This window comes from Moschus berezovskii, chromosome 1 (assembly GCF_049115385.1).
Source record: "Moschus berezovskii isolate FMDL1 chromosome 1, NW_MosBer_1.0, whole genome shotgun sequence".
Taxonomy (NCBI): Eukaryota; Metazoa; Chordata; class Mammalia; order Artiodactyla; family Moschidae; genus Moschus; species Moschus berezovskii.
This window is the reverse complement of record NC_142460.1, coordinates 1,880,618-1,905,197: the sequence shown is the minus strand read 5'-3', so window position 1 is coordinate 1,905,197 and position 24,580 is coordinate 1,880,618. Positions and strand designations below refer to the sequence as shown.

The 24,580-nt window shown below is 56.3% G+C and overlaps 2 protein-coding genes across 7 annotated transcripts in view; one reads left to right on the top strand and one right to left on the bottom strand.

Annotated features, from left to right (window-relative positions):
• The first annotated feature begins 2,447 nt into the window (after positions 1 to 2,447).
• LOC129552354 (stefin-C) lies at positions 2,448 to 6,502 on the top strand. Its single transcript, XM_055420690.2, has 3 exons — positions 2,448 to 2,600; positions 5,616 to 5,717; positions 6,154 to 6,502. The coding sequence occupies exons 1-3, from the start codon at positions 2,526 to 2,528 to the stop codon at positions 6,280 to 6,282; spliced, it is 306 nt and encodes a 101-aa protein (XP_055276665.1). The 5' UTR covers positions 2,448 to 2,525; the 3' UTR covers positions 6,283 to 6,502.
• Positions 6,503 to 12,633: 6,131 nt separating this feature from the next.
• PDXK (pyridoxal kinase) overlaps positions 12,634 to 24,580 on the bottom strand; it is a 30,598-nt gene continuing 18,651 nt past the window's right edge. For 2 of the 6 annotated variants that reach the window (XM_055414845.2, XM_055414842.2), the window contains 7 exons: positions 24,186 to 24,232; positions 23,335 to 23,420; positions 22,243 to 22,288; positions 20,161 to 20,272; positions 19,156 to 19,292; positions 18,151 to 18,217; positions 12,634 to 17,884 (listed from right to left, as the gene is read on the bottom strand). In XM_055414845.2, coding sequence (XP_055270820.1) covers positions 17,772 to 17,884; positions 18,151 to 18,217; positions 19,156 to 19,292; positions 20,161 to 20,272; positions 22,243 to 22,288; positions 23,335 to 23,420; positions 24,186 to 24,232 — 608 coding nt within the window. In that variant the 3' untranslated portion in view covers positions 12,634 to 17,771. Of the gene's footprint in view, positions 17,885 to 18,150; positions 18,218 to 19,155; positions 19,293 to 20,160; positions 20,273 to 20,853; positions 21,606 to 22,242; positions 22,289 to 23,334; positions 23,421 to 24,185; positions 24,233 to 24,580 lie in introns of those variants that run through there. The other 4 variants (XR_008684323.2, XR_008684313.2, XR_008684317.2 and 1 more) reach the window with 4 other exon arrangements.

Below are 24,580 nucleotides of genomic sequence, written 5' to 3'. Positions count from 1 at the left end.
CAGGCAGACGCTTTAACCTCTGAGCCACCAGGGAAGCCAATGACGCAGAAGTAAATGTTTTCCTGGAATTCTCTTGCTTTTTCTATGATCCAATGGATGTTGGCAATTTGATCTCTGGTTCCTCTGCCTTTTCTAAATCCAGCATGAACATCTGGAAGTTCTCGGTTCATGTACTGTTGAAGCCTACCTTGGAGAATTTTGAGCATTACTTTGCTTGCATGTGAGATGAGTGCAACTCTGTGGTAGTTTGATCATTCTTTGGCATTGCCTTTCTTTGGGATTAGAATGAAAACACATTTTCCAGTTCTGTGGCCACTGCTGAGTTTTCCAAATTTGCTGGCATATTGAGTGCAACACTTTCACAGCATCGTATTTTAGGATTTGAAATAGCTCAGCTGAAATTCCATCACCTCCACTAGCTTTATTTGCAGTGATGCTTCCTGAGGCCCACTTGGCTTCACACTCCAGGATGTCTGGCTCTAGGTGAACATACCATCGTGGTTAACTGGGTCATTAAGATCTTTTTTGTGCAGTTCTTCTGTGTATTCTTGCCACATCTTCTTAATATCTTCTGCTTCTCTCAGGCCCATACCATTTCTGTCCTTTATCGAGCCCATCTTTGCCTGAAATGTTCCCTTGGTATCTCTGATTTTCTTGAAGAGATCTCTAGTCTTTCTCATCCTATTGTTTCCCTTTATTTCTTTGCACTGATCACTTAGGAATGCTTTCTTATCTGTCCCTGCTATTCTTTGGAAATCTGCATTCAGATGAATATATCTTTCTTTTCTCCTTTGTCGTTCACTTCTCTTCTTTTATCAGCTATTTGTAAGGCCTCATCAGGCAACCATTTTGCCTTTTTGCATTTCTTTTCCTTCGGGATGGCTTTGATCACGGCCTCCTGTACAGTGTTATGAACCTCATCCATAGTTCTTCAGGCACTCTATCAGATCTAGTCCCTTGCATCTATTTGTCACTTCCACTGTATAATCATAAGGGATTTAATTTAGGTCATACCAGAATGGTCTACTGGTTGTCCCTCCTTTTTTCAATATAAGTCTGAATTTTGCAATAAGGAGTTCATGATCTGAGTCACAATCAGCTCCTGGAGTTGTTTTTGCTGACTGTATAGGGCTTCTCCATCTTTGGCTGCAAAGAATATAATCAATCTGATTTCGACTCTGATTACTCAAGAATTATCTCAACTCTAAAGTGTCTCAGGGCGGGAGGGGGGGACAGAATTTTTAGGGAACCATTGCCTGAAACCTCCCCCCTGGGTAAAAACACAGTAATAAGCACTTGCCTGAGTTGTCTCAAAATAGGAGTTCCCTGTAAGGTGTGCGTTACTGAGAAGCTGCCGCCAAAATCTAACTAGATTTCTTGGGGGCCAGAAGCAGGCGGGTGAGGCCAGCCTGTACTATGTCCTGCCAACCTCCCAGAAACACTCCCGCTGGAAGCCATCCTGCCTGAGAGATGTGCGCGCCACCAGGAAGGGCCTCACACCACAACTGGGAACAAGAAAGATGACTGACCGAAGCCAACCTGGGAGCTAACTCCACCAACATCCATCCCGAGACCACAGCGCAGAGCGGTTCTCCTGGGTTCCCTGACTCTGCTGCCCACCTCCCAGGCGCCCTTCCCCACCGAGGCCTCGGCCTTGTTTCTCACTACATGCGTCTGCTCAGATAACTGGTTTCCCAGTGTACTCAAGAGCCCAGGCTTGGACCCAGCAGGGTGCCCCCGCCCCAGCCTGGGCAACAGTTGAACCTACTCTAAATCCTATCCCACACCCATCAGAACCAAGTCCTAGTAAGTAACACCGTCCGTCTGCCCCCCATGCCTTCTGAGGCCCTGGAGTCATCGCCTCCCTGCCCCTGAACTCCTCTGTGGCTCTTTTGTCCACCCACGTCAGTCCTTCCTGCGTCACCGGTCACATGTCCATGGTGTGCACAGCAGCCCACAGGACAGGCCAGAACAGGTGGGGCGCTGGGCCCGGCTGGAGGATGAGGGGCTCCAGGTGGGCACAGCCAGGTCGCACTGAGGCCCAGGCGGCCCCTGCCCCTCTCCTCCAGCTCCTCCAGGTTCTGAGCTGGTGGGGGCTTCTCTTCCCTCTGTCCTTGGCAGCTCTCAGATCCGGCTGCTCCTGTCTCTCCAGACCACTATGGAATCCGAAGGGTTGGTGACCCCGTCATCCTCCCGTCCGAGTGGAGTCCTCTCTCTCTGGAGATTCTGTCGGTGCCTCCCCCAGCTCCCACCCCCATCCTGCAGGGAGCCCCCATCCCTGCCTTGTGACTCTGCCACCCAGAGGAAGATACCGAAGTCCCGCCCCCGCTGTGTCAGAGCATGTTCCTGAATGGGACCAGGGCTTCCCCTCCCTGTTCCCTGTCCCTCAACCTAGGCACCTCTCCTGGCTCCGCCCATGCATCACAGGACCATCCCTCCAAGTCTGGGAGTTTCCCATTAACTCGCCCGTCCTGGGAGTGTCAGCAGCTCCTACAGCTCACCCGCCCAGCCTGCCGACTGCTGAGATGTGGGGGCCAAACGCCGGTGGGTTCTCAGATACTCAGGCTGTCACAGCTGAAATCCAGGCCATCGCTGACCAGGTAGGGCTGCTGCGGGCAGAAGGGGTCCTGGGACCACGGTGGTCAGCAGTCATCACCTCTGGGACAGAGGCACTGCACCCTAGCACATCCTATTCCCTCTGGAGAAGGGAAGGGGGACAGAGGAGTTGGAGGGGGAGGCAAGATGACAGTTGGGGAGAAGCACACAGAGATGAAAGGACACAGCAGGGGGTGAGGTCATCAGGAGCGAGTCAGGGTCCCAGGCCTCCTAGACTCAGGCTGTTATTTTAGCACTTTCATGGAGGTTTGAAATGCTCTCCAGTGAAACATTTAGAAACTGAAAGTAGCTGGGTCAAGTAGGCAGAGCCTGGATCAGACCCTGGACAGCGGTCCAGCCCCTTTTCCAGGAAAACACTTGCACCCGAGGGTCATGTTGGTTGGGGCCTGTCCCCCCGCCCTCACAAGGGAGACAAGTTCAGGGCCTGGGGTGGGGTATTCAAGTTCTGATGGGAAGAGGAAACCTGGGTCCCTTGTCTTTCCTGCCCACCTCCGCACCCCTCCCCTCTCCACTGCTGCCTCCTACATCCCAGGGCATGTGCTCTGCCGCATCCTTGATCCTACCTTTGGGACCATCTGACAGCAGTCATGGAAGGGGTGAGTCAGTCTTGTGAGACTTTAGACACTGAGGGATCTGGGGGACAGCCAGTGAGAGCCAGGCAGAAGGGTGTTCCCTGTTCTCCCCCTCCATGGTCACTCAGCCCAGCCCTCCCCGCCTCTTCCTAGGTCTCCAGGCCTGAGTGAGGTGGCCACCTGTGTGCTGGGTGTGATCTGTGAGGGGCAGGGGCACCGTCTGCTGGCCTTTTGTACTGAAGCTTTCATGAACAGATAAGGAGACATGAAGTTAGAGACAGACCTGTACCCACCACATCCAGCCATCCTTGCACAGAGCAGGGCTCTCTTCTTCCACTCCTGAGACAGACAGAGAGATGATTCCATCCCAGGCCCCCAGGAGGGTCTGTGGGTATCACTCACCCCCGGGTTGGGTAAACGGTCTGAAGGTCAGTTCCCTACAGCTCCGTGAAGAAGGGTTGCAGAGGTGAGTGTTGAGACAAGGGTGGGCACTGGCCCAGGGGGACACACCCACACTGACCACCCTGAGAGCCGTGGCAGCGTCACGGAAGAGCAGCTGGCCCGTCTCTCACTACCTGACCCTCCCTCCTCCTTTCCTTTCCCCTACCTAATCACCAGAGTGCCCCTCCCTGCAGGCCCTCGCCAGATGACTCACTGGCATGCATAATGGTGATGCCCTTGGCTCCCCAATCAGCAGGTTCAGCAAACTCCTCTGACACCCAGAACTGGTCTGGGGACTTCAGCGCAGAGAGCTACTGTGGTTGTTGAGCACTCAGAAACCAGATTAGATCTTAAAATCAAGACAAAGCAACCTGCTCTCCCTTCCTCCATAACAAAGCTCAGTTCCCCAAAGGCCAAGACCCTAGAAAACCTGACTGATCCAACCAAGGGTATTATTAACATCTGACACCAAAGATCAGAAACAGCCTCTGCGAAAGGCCCTGCATCCTAGGGAGACTGTCTAAAAAGGCAGCAAAGGGCTACGTTGGTGGCCCAGGGGAGAAGAATCCACAGGCCAGTGCAGGGGACCTGGAATCCATCCCTGATCCGGGAAGATACCACATAGAGCCAAGCAAGTGAGCCCTAGTGCCACAATTCTCAAGCCGGAGCTCTAGAGCCAGGGAGCCAAGACTACCGAAGCCCCCATGCCTAGAGCCTGTGCTCTCAACAGAAGCCCTCACTCTTTGAAACCGGAGAAAGCTGGCATGCAGCCTCAAAGACCCAAGGCAGCCAAAAAAAAAAAAAAAGAATAAGTAAGTAAAAGTTAACAATGGAAAACCCAGAGTTATGGCACGTTTAAAAAATAAAAACAAATACAAATTTAAAAGTAGAAAAGCATTTTTTTAAACTGTAATAGTGCTTTATCTGTCGCAGAAGAAACTGAGATTCTTAAGAGAACCCTGGAAAATGAAATGACAACCCACTCCAGGATTCTTGCCTGGAGAATTCCATGAACAGAGGAGCCAGGCAGGCTACGGTCCATGGGGTCACAAAGAGCTGGACACCACTGGGCGACTAACATTTTCACTTTCACTTTTTTTTTTCAAGAGAATTAAGGCACCTCTATAAGATCGAACCAGTCAATCCTAAAGGAAATCAACCCTGAATATTCACCGGAAGGACTGATGATGAAGCTCAAACTCTAGTCCTCTGGCCATCTGCTGGGAAGAGCTGACTCATCAGAAAAGACCCTGATGCTGGGAAAAATCGAGGGCAGGAGGAGAAGGCATCAGCATAGGATGAGTTGGTTAGATAGCATCACTGACTCAATGGAGATGAATTTGAGCAAACTCTGGGAGACTGGAGGACAGAGGAGCCTGGCGTGCCACAATCATGGGGTCACAAAGAGTCAGGCATGACTTAGCAACTGAACATTAACAACAGAAGATGGAAGACTGAATTTTTAATAAATATTTATTTGTTTTATTTTGGCTGTGCCACTTAGTTACTTTCGGCAAGTGGATCTTCCTTGCGGCATGTAGGCTACAGCTCACTGACCAGGAATCAAACCCGGGCCCCTTGCATTATTGTCATTGAGTATTACCCACTGAGGAAGCCCTGGAAAATTATATTTAACTTTCAATTTAGTTTAACTCTTTAAAATATTTTAATTTTCACTTTTAAAAGTGTAACTAAAAAATGGTATGTACTCTTTCAAAAGAACTAAGTGAAAAGAATGACAGGGTGTGAACTTATACATATTGTCTTGATGATGAAAATACAAAATTCCCATCCTTGAAAAGAAAAGAGAAATGATACAGAGAACATTTTTCTGTCCTTTATCACCAGAGGCCACAGCTGAGTGTGTCTGCTCAGCCGTGAAAAACAGATGAGGTGTAGAAAGTGTGCAGTGCACAGGCGTTGGAGTGTAGCTGCAATGTCTAACACAGGTGAGCTCACCTGTCTCTCCCTTCTCCCCTTCCCCAGGTGAAGTCCCAGCTGGAGGAGAAGGAGAACAAGAAGTTTCCAATGTTCAAGGCTGTGAAATTCAGGAGCCAGGTGGTCGCCGGGATGAACTACTTGATCAAGGTGGGGTATCAGCCTCTTGGGAGAGTCTGGCTGAAGTGGGAGCTCACAGGTGTTCAGGGCAGGTGTGCTCAGCAGGGTCCTGTGGCAGCCCTCAGCTTCAGGGGGTTGGTGGCTGTCTAAAATGAGCACGTGTGTGCATGTGTGTGTGTGTGTGTGCGTGTGTGTTCTGTGGCCTCCTTGGAGAAGAGGACCTAGCCTCTCGGGTGACTAAGGGCTCTGCTGGAGTGAGTGTGGGTGAGGGGTGCTGGCTGGGCACCGAGGGCATCCCTTGCACTTGAAGGAGGAAGGTGGCAATGTCCTCAGCCCAGTCTCTGGGGACACGAAAGGACGCAGCCTCCAGACATCAGGGCCTTCCTGCCCATCCAGCCAAGTCCAGCGGAGCAGGGGGACTTGGGGTCAGAGGCCCCACCGGCCCCTCACTGGACTCTCCTTTCAGGTTCAAGTGGATGAGGATGACTTCGTGCACATCCGAGTGTTTGAAAGCCTCCCGCACGAGAACAAGCCCGTGGCCTTGACCAGCTACCAGACCAGCAAAGGCAGGCACGACGAGCTGACGTACTTCTAGGCCCGGTTTTGCAGAGTCCATCACCCACGTGGGTCTCTCCTCTGCAGACCTGTCTGGGACCAGACGCGGTGCCCCTTGGGGTGGGGTGGTGTCTCTGTTTCCTGCTTTCGCTGTGTTCATTTTTTTCTCCCAATCCATGATTTTAACTAATCCATGATGTTTTCTTTCGAGGGGGGCTTGTGTTATCTTTAACTAAATATGTGTCTTCTGTTTTCACAAATTGTCTCTGTTGGGTTTTTTCTTCGTCTGAAGCTATAATCACAGTAGGGAAGGGTCAGCAGGGGAGAGGTGTCCTGGGTGGAGCCCCCGCTGGGCCTCCTGCCGCCTGAGACCCCTTCCCTGAGGAGCCGAGGTGGGGGAGAGGGCGGCCCAGGTGGCAGTGGGCAGGTGGTACACCCAGGGTTCCAGCAGCCTGTGCTCTCACCACAGCTCCACACGCCGTCATGTTAACTGTGTCGTGTCTCCAGGTCTCAGAACCCCCCACCCCACCCAGTACAGTAAGAGGGGTTGAGAAAATCTGACCCTAGAGCATTAGTTCTAGATGGACTCAGATACAGTCACGCATTTCTGCTCAGGTAGAGACGCACAGATGTGTGCAGGGAGGCGGTGACCCGCAGGGCCCGCTGAATGCCATGTCCTGCGAGTCCGGCTCCGACTACCCACTGACTGCCCGGGGTGTGCGCTGGGTCTGTCTCAAGGCTTCCTGGTTTCAGCAGCCGGTTACTATCGTTGGTGAAGTCAGTCCAGTGCTGTGTTTGCCGTGTGTGTGTGTGTGTGTTCGTGTGCAATAGAATAGCAAAGTGCACCCTGTGTTGTCAGACTCAACACTGGGGACAGTTCTGTGTGGCTCAGGGTCCGGGTAGACAGCCTGTTCCTGAGTGTCGGAGTCTGCCCCCTTCCTGTCTCCACTTTGTCTCTGGGGTAGGTGGTGTTTTGTGCCAGGCCTGTCACTGGAGGCTGGGAGGTTCAGGTCATGAGGGCCAAATGCAGAGCAGGTAAGCACTCCTTGAGGAGCAAAGAGACCTGTGAGAGCAGGAGAAGGAGACTCTGAGTCAGGAGCTGTGTGTGTCCTGCTCTCTCCTGAGCTCTAGGACAGAAAATTTGCATCTTGGGCTCTTGGTCTGAGAAAACAGAAGTCAGCGAGCATGTTTTACATTGACTTGAAATCAGCTGTATTTCCACCTGGAAACTTCCAGTGGAAGGTGAGGGATGGTGGATGCTATGTAGTTGCCTGGACAGGGCCGACAGCCCACATCTCATAGCAGGGAGCAGGGAGCAAAGGGATGGAGGCAGGTGTGACCACCAGGTTCAGACAGAGGGTCCTCCAGGTGTGTCCCGGGTGTGATAAGGTTTTGACACCAGAAGAGATGGTGGTTGCAAACCATTATGAATGCACTAAACACACTGAAGTGCACACTGTCAAATGGTAGACAGACATCCCTGCCAGTCCCAGGTTCAGACTCCACACTCCTACTGTAGGGACCACAGGTTTGATCCCTGGTCAGGGAAGTAAGTTCCCACATGTCACACAGGGCTGCCAAAACTAAGCCAATTAAATTTTTTTAAAAAGAGGGAACCTAATTTAAAAAATAAATAAAATTAAAAGAATAAATACAATGGTAAAGTGTATGTTGTGTGAGAATAAATACAGTGGTAAAGTGTATGTTGTGCCAACAGAACACCAGAGGCAGTCTGGGGCAGGGTGGCAGAGGGTTTTAGGGACTGCTGGGGGGTGCTCATTGCCCCCAGACCCAGTGTCCCCACCAGCCGTGGGCACTGACCTAGTGGACACCCCTTCTCTCTGGCCCCCAGCACCTGCTTCAGGGACCCCCAGGGACACCTGGGCCCTGCCTGTTCCAAGGCGATCCTTTCCAGCCAGTCTCTCACTCAGCCCCAGCCCCTAACCATCCCCCACCGGGAAGAGAATCTGCCCAGTCCCTCTCTGCACGCTTGCAAAGGGCCCCTCAGGTCACCCACCCTGAGTGCCCTCTGTTTCCCGGAGCAGACTGAGATTTGTGCACTGGGGAGATGCAGACACAGTGGCCCAGCCCACTCCCACCAGCCAGCACCCCAGTCCTCAAGCTGTCCAGACAGGGAGGAGCCCCTCTGGGTGGGCGGGCAACTTCCCCATACCACCCCATCCTCTCTCAGCAGCCCTCGGGGGCTTCTTCCTCCTCTGTGCCCAGAATTTTTGGGCAATGCTTGGAGGTTCTGCCATCCAGGTCCCCAGACTGCTGAGTGGCTGGGCCCTGTGTGATGTGGAGGCTGTGTCCCTGCTGCGGGGTGGGCAGAGGGGAGTGCGGGGCCCTCCAGGCTCAGCTCAGAGAGAGCGGCCCGTGGGCACAAGCTCTCTGAGTGCCCTGGGACGCAGGGTCTCTGCCGACAGATGAGGTCCGGCAGGTATGGCTGGTGGTGCTCGTGCCCTGAAGACACCTGTGGCTGCGGCCATCTGTCTCATCCAGCTGGAGTGCACAGGGAGCCCTAAGCAAGCTGCCCAAGGAGGCAGCAACTCCCGCTTCCCATCCTCACCAGAGCAGGGCTGCAGGGGCTCCAGGGCTTCAGAGCTTCCTGCTTCTCAACCCCCTCCACAGCGCAACCTGGTCAGGAGTCTTGTCTGGGCACAGCCGTGATGGACTCTGCTGAGCTGAGTGTTGGTGTGTCAGATCCCCTACTGGCAGGGACAGAGTGGACAGCAGGGCAGACGGGGCCCCTCTCTAAGGGAGCTTATGATGTCGTGGGTGACCAGACACTGATGGCTTCCCACTCAGATCCAACCTCCCCACCTGCCCTGAGGAAAGGGGGACTGTATAATTGGGTCACATGAAAACCCACACTTCCCAGACTCCTTTGCAGCAGGTGTGGTCACATAAGCAGGTGGGACTCAGGCACGGCCTGATCAAGGGTCTGCCACAGGGCCAGAGTCTGCTGCAGCTGGCGTGCTTTCCCAGAACTCCTCTCCCAGGAAGCTCTGTGTGACCACAGGGACTGGCATGTGGGTCCACTGGGGTAGGGGGCGGTTCTGAGGGCCAACTAGAGAACACGGGGTTGTTCACCCACTCGGCTCCTCAGGAGTCTGGTGCCTGACCTGGCGTGGTGGGTGGGGAGGAGCGGAATTGCTGGGCCCCTTTGGTGGAACCTGACCATGTCTGCTCTCCTCCTCACTCTTCCCCATGGGGATGCTCACCTTTGCCACATTTAAGGATAAATCATCAAGGAGCACACATGGGAAGGGCTGCCTGGTGGCTGGCCTGCCCAAGCCCTCAGTCTGCATGTGGCCCTGAGCACTCAGAGAAGAAGGGAGAATTACAGCCCCACTTGGTACACAGCTGTCTGTGGATATGGTGGCCTCCCAGTGTATCGAGCAGGTATTCCTGACAGGGTCTCTGGGGTGCGGGCATGATGGGCTTTTTCAGGGGAAGCAGGCCAGGGGCTCGGACACAACATATGCCACCAGGAGACCAGATCAGGCCCAGGCCAGGGCACTGCTGGCTGACCCACCAGCAGCCAGCTCAGCAGTCCTGGGCAGTGTTTGCCCCAGAAGGTCTTTGTTTGAACTGGGTCGGGGGCGGTGAGGGGGAAACCAGAGATTTAAGGGGGTGAAGATTGGGGGATGAGCAGTCTGGCCACCTCCCTGGGTGGAGAGGCACAGCTTCCATCTGGACTGGAGTGCTGCAGGAGGGGAGGGGGGCACTCAACCAATTGTGCGGGTTGGGGTAGGCCTGAGACCTGAAGGGCAGAGGGGTTGAGACCTGGCAGGGCTAGCCCTGGGTGCCCTGGAGGATGCAGTCAGGTTGGAGCCGCATACTTGGCCGCGAGGTGGGGAGGCTGGGCTGCAGCCCTGACCCCTTTGCTTTGGGCCAGTGGCCAGTCTGTGTTCCAGGGAGCCTCTCAGCAGAGCTGGAACCTTGGCTTATAGAGGCAGCTCTCCAGTCCCCATCCGTGTCTTCTCGTGGGCTTCTTTCCTGAGTCTGAGGTCTTAGGGCCCCCTATCCCAGGGTGACCTCATTTAACTGAACTTTATCTGCAAAGACCCTATTTCCAAATAAGGCTGCATTCACAGCCAGGGCAGGGGGCTGGGGCCGGGGAGCAGCAGTTAGGACAGACACTCTGGGGACACAATTCAACCCACAACTGAAGTCACAGATGGCCCACATCAGCAGATGTTCTTCTGTTGTAGCTAACGCATTACACCCAGCCCCGTCTCCCACCCACCTGGTGCTCCCCATGTCTGCTGGCACCCAGGAGCTGGTCCTGTGCTCCCAGGGCATGTAGGGCCTTCCTAGCAGCCCAGGCTGTGCGTCCTTCTCCACTTGGCTGAAACCTGCCTGGTGACAGGCCTGGAGCAAAAGGGGCAGTGGAGGCCCACCTGAAAGGAACAAGCATCAGCTCCTGTCTCAGGTGTGTGGCTGTTGCTTGGTCTCCAGATGAGGGAGCTGAGTTTCAGCAAAGGCAAGGGTGATGGTCTGCTGCAGCACGGGTATCTGGATGAATTAGGGGTTGGGTTCAAGATCCTCAGGTGCATCCTTCAAGCATCCCTATCCCAGGCTTCGGGGCCCTCTCCTCCTCTATGAGGACCCTACTTTCAATGCACTGGGCTTCCCAGGTGGCTCAGTGGTAAAGAACCTGCCTGCCAATGCAGGATACGTGGGAGATGCAAATTCAGTTCCTGGGTCAGGAAGATCCCCTGGCAAAGGAAACAACAACCCACTCCAGTATTCTTGCCTGGAGAATCCCATGGACAGAGGAGCCTGGTGGGCTACAGTCCATGGGGCTGCAAAGAGTCAGACACGACTGAGCGACTTAACAACAATCGCCTTCCCATGCGATCCACAGTCTTAGTTTCCAGGGCTGCCAGGCCCCAGGTGTCCACATCACTCGTCTGCCTCCTCACGTGTCTGCTTCCCTCAGCATCCTGTCAGGACACCAGGTACCAGATTGAGCCCCACCCTGGTGCAGTGTGACCTCATCTTAACTAGTACATCTGCAAAGACCGTGTTTCCAAATGTCACACTCTGAGGACCCTTTTGGAGGACACCATTGATCTGGGGTAAACAGCTGTCAAAGCTAAACTTAAACATCCTTTTCAAGGTTGCTACCCTCATAACAAGACCCTGAATTCTACACTCAAAGTGGGCAAACTGAAATGTGAATTGATCTCCACGAAACTTTAGGAAGGAAGGGGGGCGAGGGATGGATGGAAGGAGGGGAAAATGCCTTCTCTCCTCTCTCTCCCCCCACTCCAAGGTCACACACAAGGGCCACACCCCAGGGAAAGCAGAGCAACAGGACAGAAGGGGCCGGGGCCAGCCTTGAGCTGGCTAAGACCCGGCTGCAGGGGCCAGCCTGAGTCTGCACCTCATGGGAAATTTACTCAATGCTGTAATTTAGGCAGAATTTCAGACAGGATGAGACTGTGTGCCTGTGATCCCAGAAGCCCTGGGAAAGCTCCCCGCAATGCACATCCTAGTCCCTGAATCCTATGGATGTACCCTACACAGCAAAAGGGACTTTGCAGATGTGTCTTAAAATCAGGATTGGTCTTGGAGTAGCCAGGTGGGCCCAGTGTCATCACAGGGTCTCCATGAGAGGGAGGCAGGAAGGTTAGTGTGAGGGAGACTGAAGAGGCTATGCCGCTCGCTCTGAAGGTGGAGAAGGAGCCGTGAGCCAAGGGGTGCAGGCGCCTCTAGAAAGATGGACAAGGCAAGTTAGAGATTCTCTCTGGATCCCCAAGAAGGAACCAGAGCCGCCCACCCATTTTCAGACATCTGACCTCCAGGCTGTGAAAGGATAAATCTGCGTTGCTGTAAGCCCCTCAGTTGGTAGGAATGTGTTACAGCAGCCACAGGATCGGTGTCCCAGACTCAAGGGCTGCACTGGGCTGGCTGAACGGGATTTGAGAGGTGGAGTCAGAAGAGCTTCAGACAAGACCCTGCATCCTTGCCCAACTTCTCCCTGCCCGTCTGATGGAGCCTGGTGCTGCCTGGAAATGACCCTCGGATTTATTTACAAAGGTGTCAGTAGATGGCAGGGAGAGCAGGCATGGGCCGGGCTCACAAGACCAGTGCTGTCACCAACAAGACGCGAAGGAAGCCAGAAGGAGCACGAGGCTTGGTCAGTGACCAAAGCTGCTCCTCAGAATCAAGCAGGAGGGGTCGCGAAAGGGACCTGCACCGTTTGATCCCCAGCCCAATCCCGGGGGAAGCCCAAGGGCCTGAAGCCCACTGCCTGGAGCATCCAAACAAGCCCTGCCCTCACTTCCGGGGCAGAAAACAGAGAGGGTTAGATGGACAGGCCGTCTGGCCACAGGGGAACGAAGCTCCTCTGGGAAAAAGAAACCACACTTCAACAGCATCACCATGAAAATATTTATTTGTGATAATCATAAGTCAGTAAGACCAGAACAGACAGACACAGCCTTGACAGCGATGCAAGGGGTTTATGTTAAAACACATCCACAGGTGCACAGTAGGTGGGGCTGGCAAGTAGGGCACAGGGCTAGCGAAACCATCGCTGGGACCGCAGGGAGGCCCTCTGGTCCCAAGGCTGTATCATATCCCCAGATTCTGGAAGAACAGCGTCGGCACCAACTGGCCTGAGTCAGAGCCTCAGTCCTCCTGCGGGTCCAGGTTTGTAACCACTGCAGGAAATCCCGGGTGAAATTCTAGAAGTATGCAGCTTTGAAGCCAAAAACATTCAACACGCCACCCACACACGCCTTATCCTTCAGGGGCTGCGTGGAGTGAAGTAAGAATTCACTGACGTCTCCCATCACCAAGACAATGGTCCCAGGTATTTTGCAGAAATGCACAAATTGCCTCTATCCCCTCTTCACTCTTTGGGGCACACTGGGGGCACTGCTGCCAGGCTCATCCATTCCCTTCGTCTGTCCCTCCTCCATCCTGGTCATGACCCACACTCACCTTCCTTGTGCCAGAAGCTGGCGGCTGGGTGAGTAAGCGACAGTGGTCCAGAACCCGCTGACCCAGCTCTGTATCCTTGGGTGCACGAGGTCCAAGACACCTGTCTGGGGGGCTCCCGAGCAAAGGGCCCTAGGGCGGTGTGCCCCCTGTCTGCCTGGTCATGCTGGGCGCAGGGCGGCTCTCGCCGGACAGCACTGCCCCCAGCCAGGCTGAGTGGCCCGTGGTGTGTCCTCCCAGGAGTGTTTCCTGCTGCAGAAAATTGGGCTGCTGAGGGGCTGGGAGCATCCTTCCCTGCAACCCTGGAGCTTGGGGCCCCTCCCTGAGCACAGGGCTCTGCTCGGCTCTGACAGTGGAGAGCTTTAAAAATGCCTGTTTACTCTGCCAGGAGTTAAAAAGAAAATTCTTAAAATAATTTTCCATTCATATAAAGTTTTAAAATATTCTCTAAGCCAGACCTAAAATTACTTGCCAAATGACCACATGAACACACCCTGTTGTGAGCAAAGACCTCCAGTGAAAGGCAGGAATGTAGCTTGTAAGACAACGTTTCTTGATTGGTGTCTTTACACATTAAGAACAAGATGTCTTGCACCAAGAACGAACTGCAGGAGTCCAGGGGAAGAGAGGAGCTAAGGAGAGCTCAAGGTTTTAGGAACAGAGACCCTGGGCCATGTGGCAGACTCACTCAGGGCCCCCCTCCCCATGCAGCGAACAGACTACAAATCCCGGTTCCGGTTCCAATTGCCAGACAGGAAAGCCCCTGAAGAAACATCCCTAGAAGGGTGGCAGCTGTGTTGCATCACGGGGTCAGGGGGGTTGTGGCGGGGGTGCGCGGCAGGACCTGTGCCCTCACTGCCCCCTGCTGGCAGAGACCGGAAGCAAGGCAGGACTCAAACCACAGTGTTAAGTCGCTCCTCTCTCTATGGGTTTCTCCAGGCAAGAACACTGGAGGGGGTTGCCAAGGCCTTCTCCAGGGGATCTTCCCAACCCAGGGATCAAACCTGCATCTCTTATGTCTCCTGCACTGGCAGGCGGGCTTTTTACCACTAGCGCCACCTGGAAAGCCCTCCGAAAACAACAGAGCTGTCTACAAAAGTGGGCTCCTGTTCAGGACGCTCATGGCTGCAGAAGCAGACACAGACTCAGGCATGCCAGCTCTGCACAAGGCTGCAAGGCCACAAGTGTGCAGGCGCTTGATCCCTGTTTGGTGGGGGACCGGCCTGACTGGCTCTCATGGGCAGACCTGGAGAACTTTGCAGGAGGGGGGTGGATTCTTCTGGGGAGAAGACATGCATCCTGACTAAGCAGGTTTCAGTTCAAGGCTTCCTGGCCTCGAACCATAGACCTGGGCTCGCAGAGGGAGAAGGCCCCCTTCCTGAGGGCCAGGGGTCCCTCTGAGTGCCCCCTGGCACATCCACCTGCCGCCTCCCTCAGTAGACACGGGAGTCACCTCTCCAGGGAGTCTGGATGCAGACAGCTACTTGGGGTGATGAGAAGGAAAGCCTCCACCAGCTGGGCAGCGGGAGGTGGCGTGGACCCGAAATGGGTGGGCCTGGGATCTCAGAACTGAGTCTGGGGGCCACGTGGATGCCACCCAGACTCAGAAAGCCGGGACCATGTGGCAGTGGCCCTGTGGGCACATACCACTCTGCTCCTCAACAAACTCCCCCTCCTTCTGGTCCAGGCAGGTGCTGAGGGGTCCTCAGCAGATCCCTCCCCACCCCAGAGGGAGACCTGAGACCAGGCGGGCAGCCAGGGCGGGTTATTCTGGCATGGGGCACAGCCCAGTTCTGTGGTCACAGGCACTGTGGTTCAGACATGGGCCCCGCCAACCCAGGCAGGTGGTCCCGAGAGGGTGTGTGCACAGTGTGGTCCGGGGGCCTCCAGACAGAACAGTGTCCCCTCCGCTACGGTATGGATGAGGCGCGAACAGGAGGTCCGCACAATGAGAAGGCCAGGAGCCCCAAGACAGGCTCAGCCACTGGGAAACTAAACACACTCTGAAGACTGGGTCTGACAAATTTGAGGATAACAGAGCAGCGTCTTCCACCGTCGCTGACACTTCTCACAAAAGCAGCGCAGACTAGCCTGGCTACCTCTGCAAGACTTGGCACTGATTCAAGGCTGGTTAAAGAAGATGGACCGTGTTTTGTAATCTGTCTCTAAGGTTTCCAGGAGAAGGTTTGAAATCTACACCCTGGGAATAAGCAAGCAATTCAGGGCCAATATAGCTCTCATCTTAAATTACTATTTTCTATGTTACTCAACTATAGAAAGTAAAAAAAATAAAAAGACTAATTCTAACTTGGACCCAAACTGTATCAGAACCCACTGCCGCCAGGCACGGGTAAGTTCTGGATGGGAAATTCTGAGGAGACAGCCAGGACCTCTGCTGTTGTCACGACAGATGGACTAGGTCCCCAGGGAGAGGCGCCTGAGACACACAGGTTCAGCAATGCCACGACAGATAAAGAGCACACTTTGCCAGGGTGGGGAGGTTGGAGGTGGTTCTCACAGAAGCTAAGGCTCCCTCTGTGGGTCCCGAGCACCCCAGACACTCCCGGGAGCCCCAGTTTCCTTCTCCTAGTGCCCCAGCCTCTCCTCAGAGCTGCAGCTTCATAGTCCAAGGAGACAGAGGAGCTCACGGTTTTCCCAGTGGAATAGTTCTGATTGTTCTGTGTATGACACTGAGAATTAAGAGCTAAACCCACAGTGGGGGCCAGGGCCAAGAAGCACACTGTTTGCCAAGTGCATTTTTCCTTAACTTCACAGCGCACACAAAACAAGCTGCTACCCCAACACCATGTTTTCAGGGTGGGTTTTTACCATCTTATTGAGATATTCAAGTTTCTTGCTTACAAGTGTAAGTCATCTTATACTTGCTCTCCCTAAGTTTTTTTTTTAAAACAGGAAACAGAAAGAAAGAAAGAAAGAAAAAGATTTCCCATGGGCTGGCAGTGTGGTCATCTCCAAGCTCTAGTTGGCAGTGACTGTCTTTTCCACGAAAGGCTCTGTGAAGGCCAGAGCCCTGTGGGACTATGGTGGGTCCCTGGCTGCCCTACTGGGGGGCTGTCTCCTGCCAGGCCTTCCTGCTCCTCCTAGGCCAGCAGGCTCTGCAGGGACCAGGAAACAGGACAGGGACACATGTCCTAACCCGCTGGCCACTGTAGGGAGCTGAGAACCCTGACCCTGGACACAGGAACTAATGCCCGAGTTACAACATTTAGAACATGAGCGGAGTGGGGGAGAAAGATGAGAGAGGGTGCACAGAGCCCAGGGGAGACCAGCCTGCCTTCATCCGGGGGCATCTTCAACACAGGGAAGAAGGCGGCCCTGAGGCGGTGAGCATCCTGGAGACACAGGCCCGGCCTCAGGAGGGGGCCTGTCTGTGGGGCCGGGGCTGCCCTAGGAGAGCCTGCTTCCCCAGGGATGCCATCTGGGCCCCGACATCCTATAGTCTCCAGGCTGTGGGCTGCTGAGACGGAAACCCTGCAGGCCCCAGAGTCAGGGGTGGGCTCAGAGCATGGGGACACCGTGCCTGCATCCACACCAGGGGAGGGTCCTCAAAGTTCTGGGCAGAGTGGAGCTGGGGAGGTCACCTGAGCAGTGGATGACTGGACCGGTGTCAGGACTTGCGCCCCCCCATGGTGGGGAGGGGCAGAGTTGCGCCTTGTTTCCTGGCACCTGGTGGGCACAGGACACAGAGCAGCAGGGGAGCGGGGGCAGGTGGACAAGATAACTGGGGGTGGGGTTGCACACACCAGCGGGGGACAGGGCAGGAGCCCACCTCTGCCTTCTGGACACATCTGTCACCAGCAGTGGGCAGCAAATACACAGCATGTGACCGACTGGCTAGACCATAACGAGCCTGAAGACCCACAGGCGCCCTCAGCCACACGCCAGCCTCCGTCCCATGGGGGTGCCTAGGGACGCTGAGTTGCACAGCCGCCCCCACTCCCTGAAACACGAGAGATGTACAGATTTCCGGGGTCTTGGGAAGGTCCCCGCCAAAGTGACTGTGCAGCAATTGTGCGTCTGAGCTTCAGGAACTCATTCATACCAAGAACGGAAGCGGAGACCCTGAAACCCCAAGGGGCTGCCCTGCAGCAAAGCAGGAGGCAAAACGTTCTGAACAGGGAGCACAGAAGGTGAGCTCAGAGCAAGGATAAAGACATGTACATCTTTTTTCTGGCCATGAACACTAACCCCTGACTCGCTGCAAGAGGTGGACACTGTGGTCTTCCTGGGCCCCCCGCTCAGGAAGGGGACACACCATGTGCCCCAAGCCAGCCCGGGGCCCGGAGACCTGAACACGGAGCTGGTTTTCCAGGAACCTTGGGGGAGGGGAGCTGGGGGTCCCAAATTACAAATCTCTGTGATCACTTTGTTATTTTTAAAAAGCACGACTGGCACATTTTCACAATTAAGACCAGTGGATGCTGGACACTCATGAAAGAAAAAAGAATACCAAGCTTCAGTCACACCCCTAAGGCAGACGTTACATTTTTCACAAGGTCAGAAACGGAGACACCTAGCAGTGGGCGTGACGGAGGCGGGTTCGCGTGGCTCTCACAGCACCGTGGCCTGGACGACGATCTCGGGGCTCTCAATGTCCCTCTTGCTCTGCACCATCCTCAGCTCCAGCTGGGCGGGGCTGGGTTTCACTCCCTCCCCAGACTTGGCTGCAGGACAAGCAGAGCATTGATGACAGGCCCGGGGGGTGGCGCCGGGGGAAGAGTCATTCCCAATTTCTCTCTTCCTTCCCTTTGCCTTTGGGGTGAGAGCCCAATGCTCATCCCTGAGTGTCCATCTCAGCAGGGATGGACATGCTGCTCCACCATGCTGCCCCTCCCCAGCCCTGAAGGCCCGGCCAGGGAGACAGTGGGAGCCTTGGCCCTGCATGACACCACCCCACACCTTTGCCCGCCCGCTTGCCTGCCAGGCCTACCTTTTGCACACTTGATGGTCCTCTGCAGAACGTGGTGCATGGCTGACACAGTCTTCTCACAGGCTACCTGCAGGGAGGGGAGGACGCTGAGCCCCGCCCACACGGGTGCCCCCCAACCCCCATGCTGCCCAAATGGACACTGCCCACCAACAGGGCACTGGCTCCACGATCACACACTCCCCCCACCAGGAGAGCTGAGCAGAGGACTGTGCACTAAACAGACCACAGGGAACTGTCAGTACTGCCTGGCACATAGTAGGTGCTTCAGAAGCATTTGGGGAATGAATCCGTTATAAAGAACGCACACAGGAAAGAGCTCCTGCCCCCAGGCTGGCCAGAGTCACTGCGTGCTGGCCTTTCAAAGTTAAAGACAGGGCTCAGCAGTGCCGGGTAGGCAAGCAGACTCCCTCCCCGACAGTGGGATCTGGGCTGAGCTGAACTCAGGCTCAGCAGAGGGGGGCCCCACGAGGCCTCGGTCTAGGCATCGGGCTTCACAGGTCTGAGCTCACTCTCTGCCCTCCAGGGAGGAAGGAGGAAGAGAAACGGAAGAATGTTGGCTTGGAGTCACAGCACTCACCCAAGCCTTGCAGGTGACGGGAAGGGCCCTGTCCCACCCTGCATTTCACACCAAGCGGGGCACCCAGCCATGCTGAGCACCAGGGAGGGTGCACACGTGCCCCCAGTGAAGGAGGGCAGTGCAGAGGGAGGTCAGAGGACACAGCTGTGACGCCTCTGCCTGACCACGCAGCACACAGCAAGGACGTCATTCCGCAGGTTACCAACCCAGCCTTGCAACTGCTCGCCTGGCCAGCACACAGGGGCACTGCAGACATTCACACACCAAGCAGGGGGAGGGACAGACAGGGGACATTCCATAGGAAGAGACGGGCCGTAGCTCCTGTGTCCCCACAAAGCCCTGAGATTTCACTGGGCTCAGGACTCCCCGTGAGTTGGCCTGGCCAACTCCATCATCGTAAAGTGCTGTCCCCTTTGCACCCCCCTGACCTTGAGGTTGTTGGGGTGCTTGTGCGTCCACGCCAACAGCATGGCAGCAAAGAGGTCCCCGGTGCCCACGAAGACTGCGTCCACCTTGTGCATCTCCATGCGGATGCGCTGCGTCACCACGGAGCCGTCGGGAGCCCCTGGGGGAAGAGTCCAGCATCTGGGGCCCCAGATCCTCGGCCGGCAGAGGCCCCGCAGTGTGGCCTGGGAACTGGCCAATCCTCCCCTGCACAGCGTGGGGGCTCAGCCTGCCTGGATCCCCATGCTCCCCAATGACCGCCTATCCCAAGTGAGAAAGTGAGGGACTGGAGCCCCAGAGGGCTACACAGTCAGGGTGGCCTGTGGGGGACAGTGCGCAGCCTGAAGGTGAGGGGCCAGCACGTGCCACGTGGTGCAGCAGGAGCTGCATGGGATCTAGAGTCATAGGGACCACGTGAACTGGCTGAGGTGGAGGTGAGTGTGCAGGTGTGTGTGCACGCGCGTCTAGGCGTGTAAGTGTCCTTTCGCACAGAGGGAGCAGTGAAAGCCACGCATGGGGGACTGCTCCCTGGGCAGGGGGCTGTGGCAGCCGCATAATGAAAATACTGACAGGGCAGAGTGTGAGATGAGCTCCCAGTGATGCCAACACCAGGACCAGCTCCGAGGTCAGGTGGGGTGTGGGTGAGGAGACGCCTGGTTCCCCTAGCAGCTGGGCTCCAGCTGGCTGGTCCCTGAGACCCTGGAGTCCCCTGTAAGAGGGGATGCTATTCAATACTGTGCTACCAGCTCAGAAATGGACACGGAGCACTGCGTGGTGACCCTGGGGGAGCGGTCAGCACCCCACGCTCACTGGATCCCAATTCACAGAAACCTCTCCTGATTCTGTTTCCAATCTGGTCTTGGGAGAAGAAAGGAATTGGGAGGAGAAAGCTGTCAAGACAGGCAGGATTTTTTTTCCACTGAAACCAAACCTTGGAAGCCTTAAGGGACCTGCAGCGGGAGGGAGCGCAGTGCCGGGTGGGGACCTACGTGTCCTCTGGCTCCCCAGTGCCATCAGGTAGTCACTGCCCCTTGGGGACAGCAGGTCCGAACTGGTGATGACCACTGTGTCCGGGCCCATGGCGTGCAGCATGTCCATCACCTGCCAGACACAGGGAGCGCATTAGCCATGCCTCAGCCACTGCAAGGGAACTGCCCCCCGCCCCCCCATACCCTTCACACTCTTAGAGAGTCTGGATGGGAGGGAGACAGAGGCTGAGAACGTGTGAGCCACACCCGGGCCTTGCCCAATGCCCCCCACACCCCCGCCCCCCAGCACTGACAGCTTGGCCAGGTTACAGCGGTGTCCCAGTTCCCCACCCCCATCCCAAGCTTCAAGTCCAGGGGGCACGCCCATCAGCCCCCACCCTGCACCCCACCTGTGCCCAAACCCTGGAGGAGGGAGCCTACCCGCCAGGCCATGGTCCTCCCATCTTCCCTCACCAGGGCTTTGGGGCAGCAGGAGCCACGCCCGGCAACCCCCAGCCAACAATAGATTCCACCCCATCCATCCTGGGAAGCTTCGAACTCATCTCTTATTCATTCAACAGACACATACCCCCTCCCTCCCCAGCAGCACATGCACTGGGGGGCACTGTGCAGCAAAGTGCTGCTAAGCCAGAGTGGATGGAGGGGAGCGGGCGGGGCTCGAGCCAGGTGGGAGGCGGCGACTCCACTACTGACCCAGGGCCTGCAACACGGGGGGCCGCCAGCCAGAGGGTCGTGTCCTAATGAGGAATGGACGTCCTGTCTTCCCCACGCCAATGCCTCAGAGCAGCACGGGTTATCCTGCGGGTGGGGGCCTGGCCGAGCACAGACTCTGGGAGACGAGTCCTCTGCCATACACACACACGTGTGCGCCCAGAGCACACCCATGCACATCCATCTGCACCTACACACTGTACTCACAGACACACAACACATGGACACCCCAAATATATGCACACCCTCCCCGTACACTACACGGGGACACCCGGAAGGCACGCACAGCACTGCAGCACCACAAGGGGGCATGCCATCAACACAGCGCCCCTGCGCCGGGCGCCAGAAATGTCCTCTAGTTCCCAAGGTGGGCCAGTGAGATGGGGTCATCCTGACAACCTGGGCCACTCAGAGCAAGGCCCTCAAAGCAGCGAAGGGACACTTCCCACCCCGCTCTCCTGCCCCAGTGAGCTCTCTGCCTATCGGGGAAACAGACGCACAGCCCCACGGGTCCAGGAGTGACCACAACTGGCCGCCACCAGCTCCGACCCAGGGTCCTGGCTCCTTTGAACGTGTTTCCTGGGCTGTGAAGTGAGCACAGCCTCTGAAGAGGCCCATACATGGACGGTGTCAGGCCCCGGAGGCCCTGGTGCTCTGCGCACTCAGCCCAGGGGTGGTAAGCCCCACCTAAGGCAGAATCCTGGCAGGAGACCTACGGACCCTGAGCAAGTCCCGAGGGAAGGTTGAAAAGATCTCTGAAGAAATCTCACCCAGGGCTACAGGGAGGCCCAGCCCACCCTTCCTGTCTAGACTCCCCTACTGTGGACTCCAGAAACGCCAGCCAGCCTCCGAGGGACAAGTTCACTCTGTGCAAGAAATCTTCACCCTCACTGCGCGCACACAGATGGGACACACCCTGCAGATACACGCAGAGACTGGGGTGAGGCCCACAAGTCTGGGAATGCCGAGGGCTTCCCGTCACCTCCAGAGGGTGGGGGACAGGCCGGAAGGGGTGCTCCTACAGAACAGACAGAACACGGCCGGCCCACCATTCTGGCCTCAGGGGCCCTCAGAGCAAACTTCTGTCATTCTAAGGCACCCCGTCTGCAGCACTTCGGGACAGCTGCCCTGGACCCGCCTATGGGGACAGCTGTGATGAGCAGTGGATGTGCCCAGACCCAGCAGGCACTAGGCTACCCATGACCAACCAAGTGGCTGAAACAGCATTTACAACATGTCCCTGGCTGGCTGACGGGAAGCTGGATGCTGGCCATGAGGGCACCCATCTCCCATGCCTGAGGGCGCGTGGCTGTCCACCCCACCACGAGCAGGGCTATCTGTCCCATGCCAGGTTCAGGAAGGTCTCCTTACCTCTAAGGCTTCTTCCTGGCTGTGGATCTTTCTCCCAGTCAGCAACCTGGAAGACAGGCAGGCACAGGTGAGCCATCGCTTCCCTGGAGCCCACCTGTAAGAGTCTGGGGCTCTGGCGCACTGGTGACCCCTCCTGCCCACTGGGAACTGACTTGGTATCTGCCAAACATCATGGACCAGGTGGATAACATGTCTGGGGTTTGACTCATATTATTACTGAGTCAGCTTTAAAAGGGACTCACAAGTGACAGGGTGTGGTCAAGTTCCAGATTATGGTTGACGTTTGCATGTTAATACTGAGGAAGGGCGGCCAGGCATTGTCACAGCATAGCGCCCGTGAGGGCCGCCAGTGTCCACACAGTCAAACAGCTGTAACCTTGATCTGCCATGTTCACACGAGCCACCAACCACCAGGGATAGCTGGGCGAGCCACCATCCCTCAGGATCAGCTGGTCCAGGTCAGGGAACCCCAGTCCCCAGGAATCCAGCAGCCCCCTCCCTACTTTAAGGGGCTGTCTCGGAGCCCGAGGGGCTGTGGCTGATGGTCCAACAGAGCCAGATGCTATAGGAATCCATTCATTGCAGCACTTAGCCAGGCCCCACAGCCCGAGAGCCTACGTGTCACTCCCTGGGCACCTGGCTCCCCCAGTCATCAGGTGGTGGCGGGGCTGGGCATCCAGGGAAGACCCCTGGACACAGGACACTGGGCAGCAGGGTCAGCACACTCCTTTCAAGCTCATGTAGAGATGTAGGACATGGGTTTCAAAGCTCCAGGGGGCGGCCTGCATCAGCTGCTGTGGGCTCTCCATCCTGTGGGCTGCTGTCAGCCAGGTGTCCCTCTGTCCCTTCCTGTCCCCAAGAGGCTCTTGCTGTTCGGGAACACGGCTGGGGGTCAGCATGACCTCAGGGAGTCGGGGTGAGAAGACTAACCACTGCTGCTGATGACCGGCACCCACCTGGCACTCAGGTGGGCCGGCGGCTCCCTGACACGGGAGGACCTGCCCCGCACACTGGGGCCGTTCTGGCTCGGTCCCTGTCACTCTCCCCAAGGGGTAGGGGCCTGACGGCCCTGGGCTGGTTCAGGGGACTTACTCAGCCTCGAACTGGTTGGGAGTGATGATATCTGCGACGGGTACCACCTTCTCTCTGTAAACGGGGAGGAGGTCATCGGGGACGTACTGTGGGGAGAAGACGGAGCAGGCTGACCCGTGGGAGCACGGGCGGGACCTGGGCGGGAAGGGGGCTCATGCTGCAGGGACCCCACGGCAGGGCTGGGAGAGCCCTTCCATCCTCATGATCAGGTCAGGTCTCCACCGGCAGCTCTCCACCCCTTCTCCATGGGGACACCACCCGCTCCACCCAGGCCCATTGCCAGCTGGTGTGTCATTGGTGGGCTAAGAGTGACTTCTACGGTTTTAAATGGTTGTGGGGGGTGGGGGGAGTCAAAAGGAAACAAGTACTTTGTGACTGAAAGCAAAAGAACGGGGCAGCAGAGGGTGAGATGATTAGATGATTAGCGTTACTGACTCAAGGGACGCGAGTTTGAGCAAACTCCGGGAGACAGTGACAAACAGGGAAGCCTGGCGTGCTGCAGTCCATGGGGTCACAGAGTCGGACACAACTTAGCAACTGAACAACAACATTTTGTGACATATGAAAACTAGAGCAAATTTAAGCTCAAGTGTCCACACCTAAAGTCTGATTAGAAAACAGCCACGTTCATCCTTTTGCAAATGACCTGCGGCTGCTTAAGCAAAACAAGGATGCACGGCCCTGAAACCCCTGCTCTCGGGCCTCCACAGAACCCCCTCTGCCAGCCCCGCTGCTCCTTCCTGACAGGGAAGCCTTCAGGTCTGCAGGCAGCATCTCGCCCAGGCAGACACTTAGAGGGCACTGGTGCCCGGCCCCGCTGACCTCCCCTGAACGCGTGGGGACGCACTAACCATGGCGCCTTCTCCGTTGCGCTGGTCTCCCATCACGGGGTCGCACACTGTGAACACAAAGGGCACCTTATCAGCACCTGCGGCTGTCCAGAGGCGCCCCAGGCTTGTTCGGTTAAGTTCCATGCACGCGGCTAAAACAGGAAAAGTGCACTTCCCTGGAGGTCCAGAGGTTAAGAATCTGCCTGCCAGTGCAGGAGACGTGGGTTCCATCCCTGGTCCAGGAAGAGCCCACATGCGGTGGAGCAACTGAGCCTCGGGACCACAAGTACCGAGCCTGTGCCCCAGAGCCCGGGAGCCGGGATCCCTGAGCCCGAGTGCCTTACAGCCCGTGCTCCACAGCAACACAAGCCCACCGCAATGATAAGCCTGAGCACTGCAACCAACAGCAGCCCTCA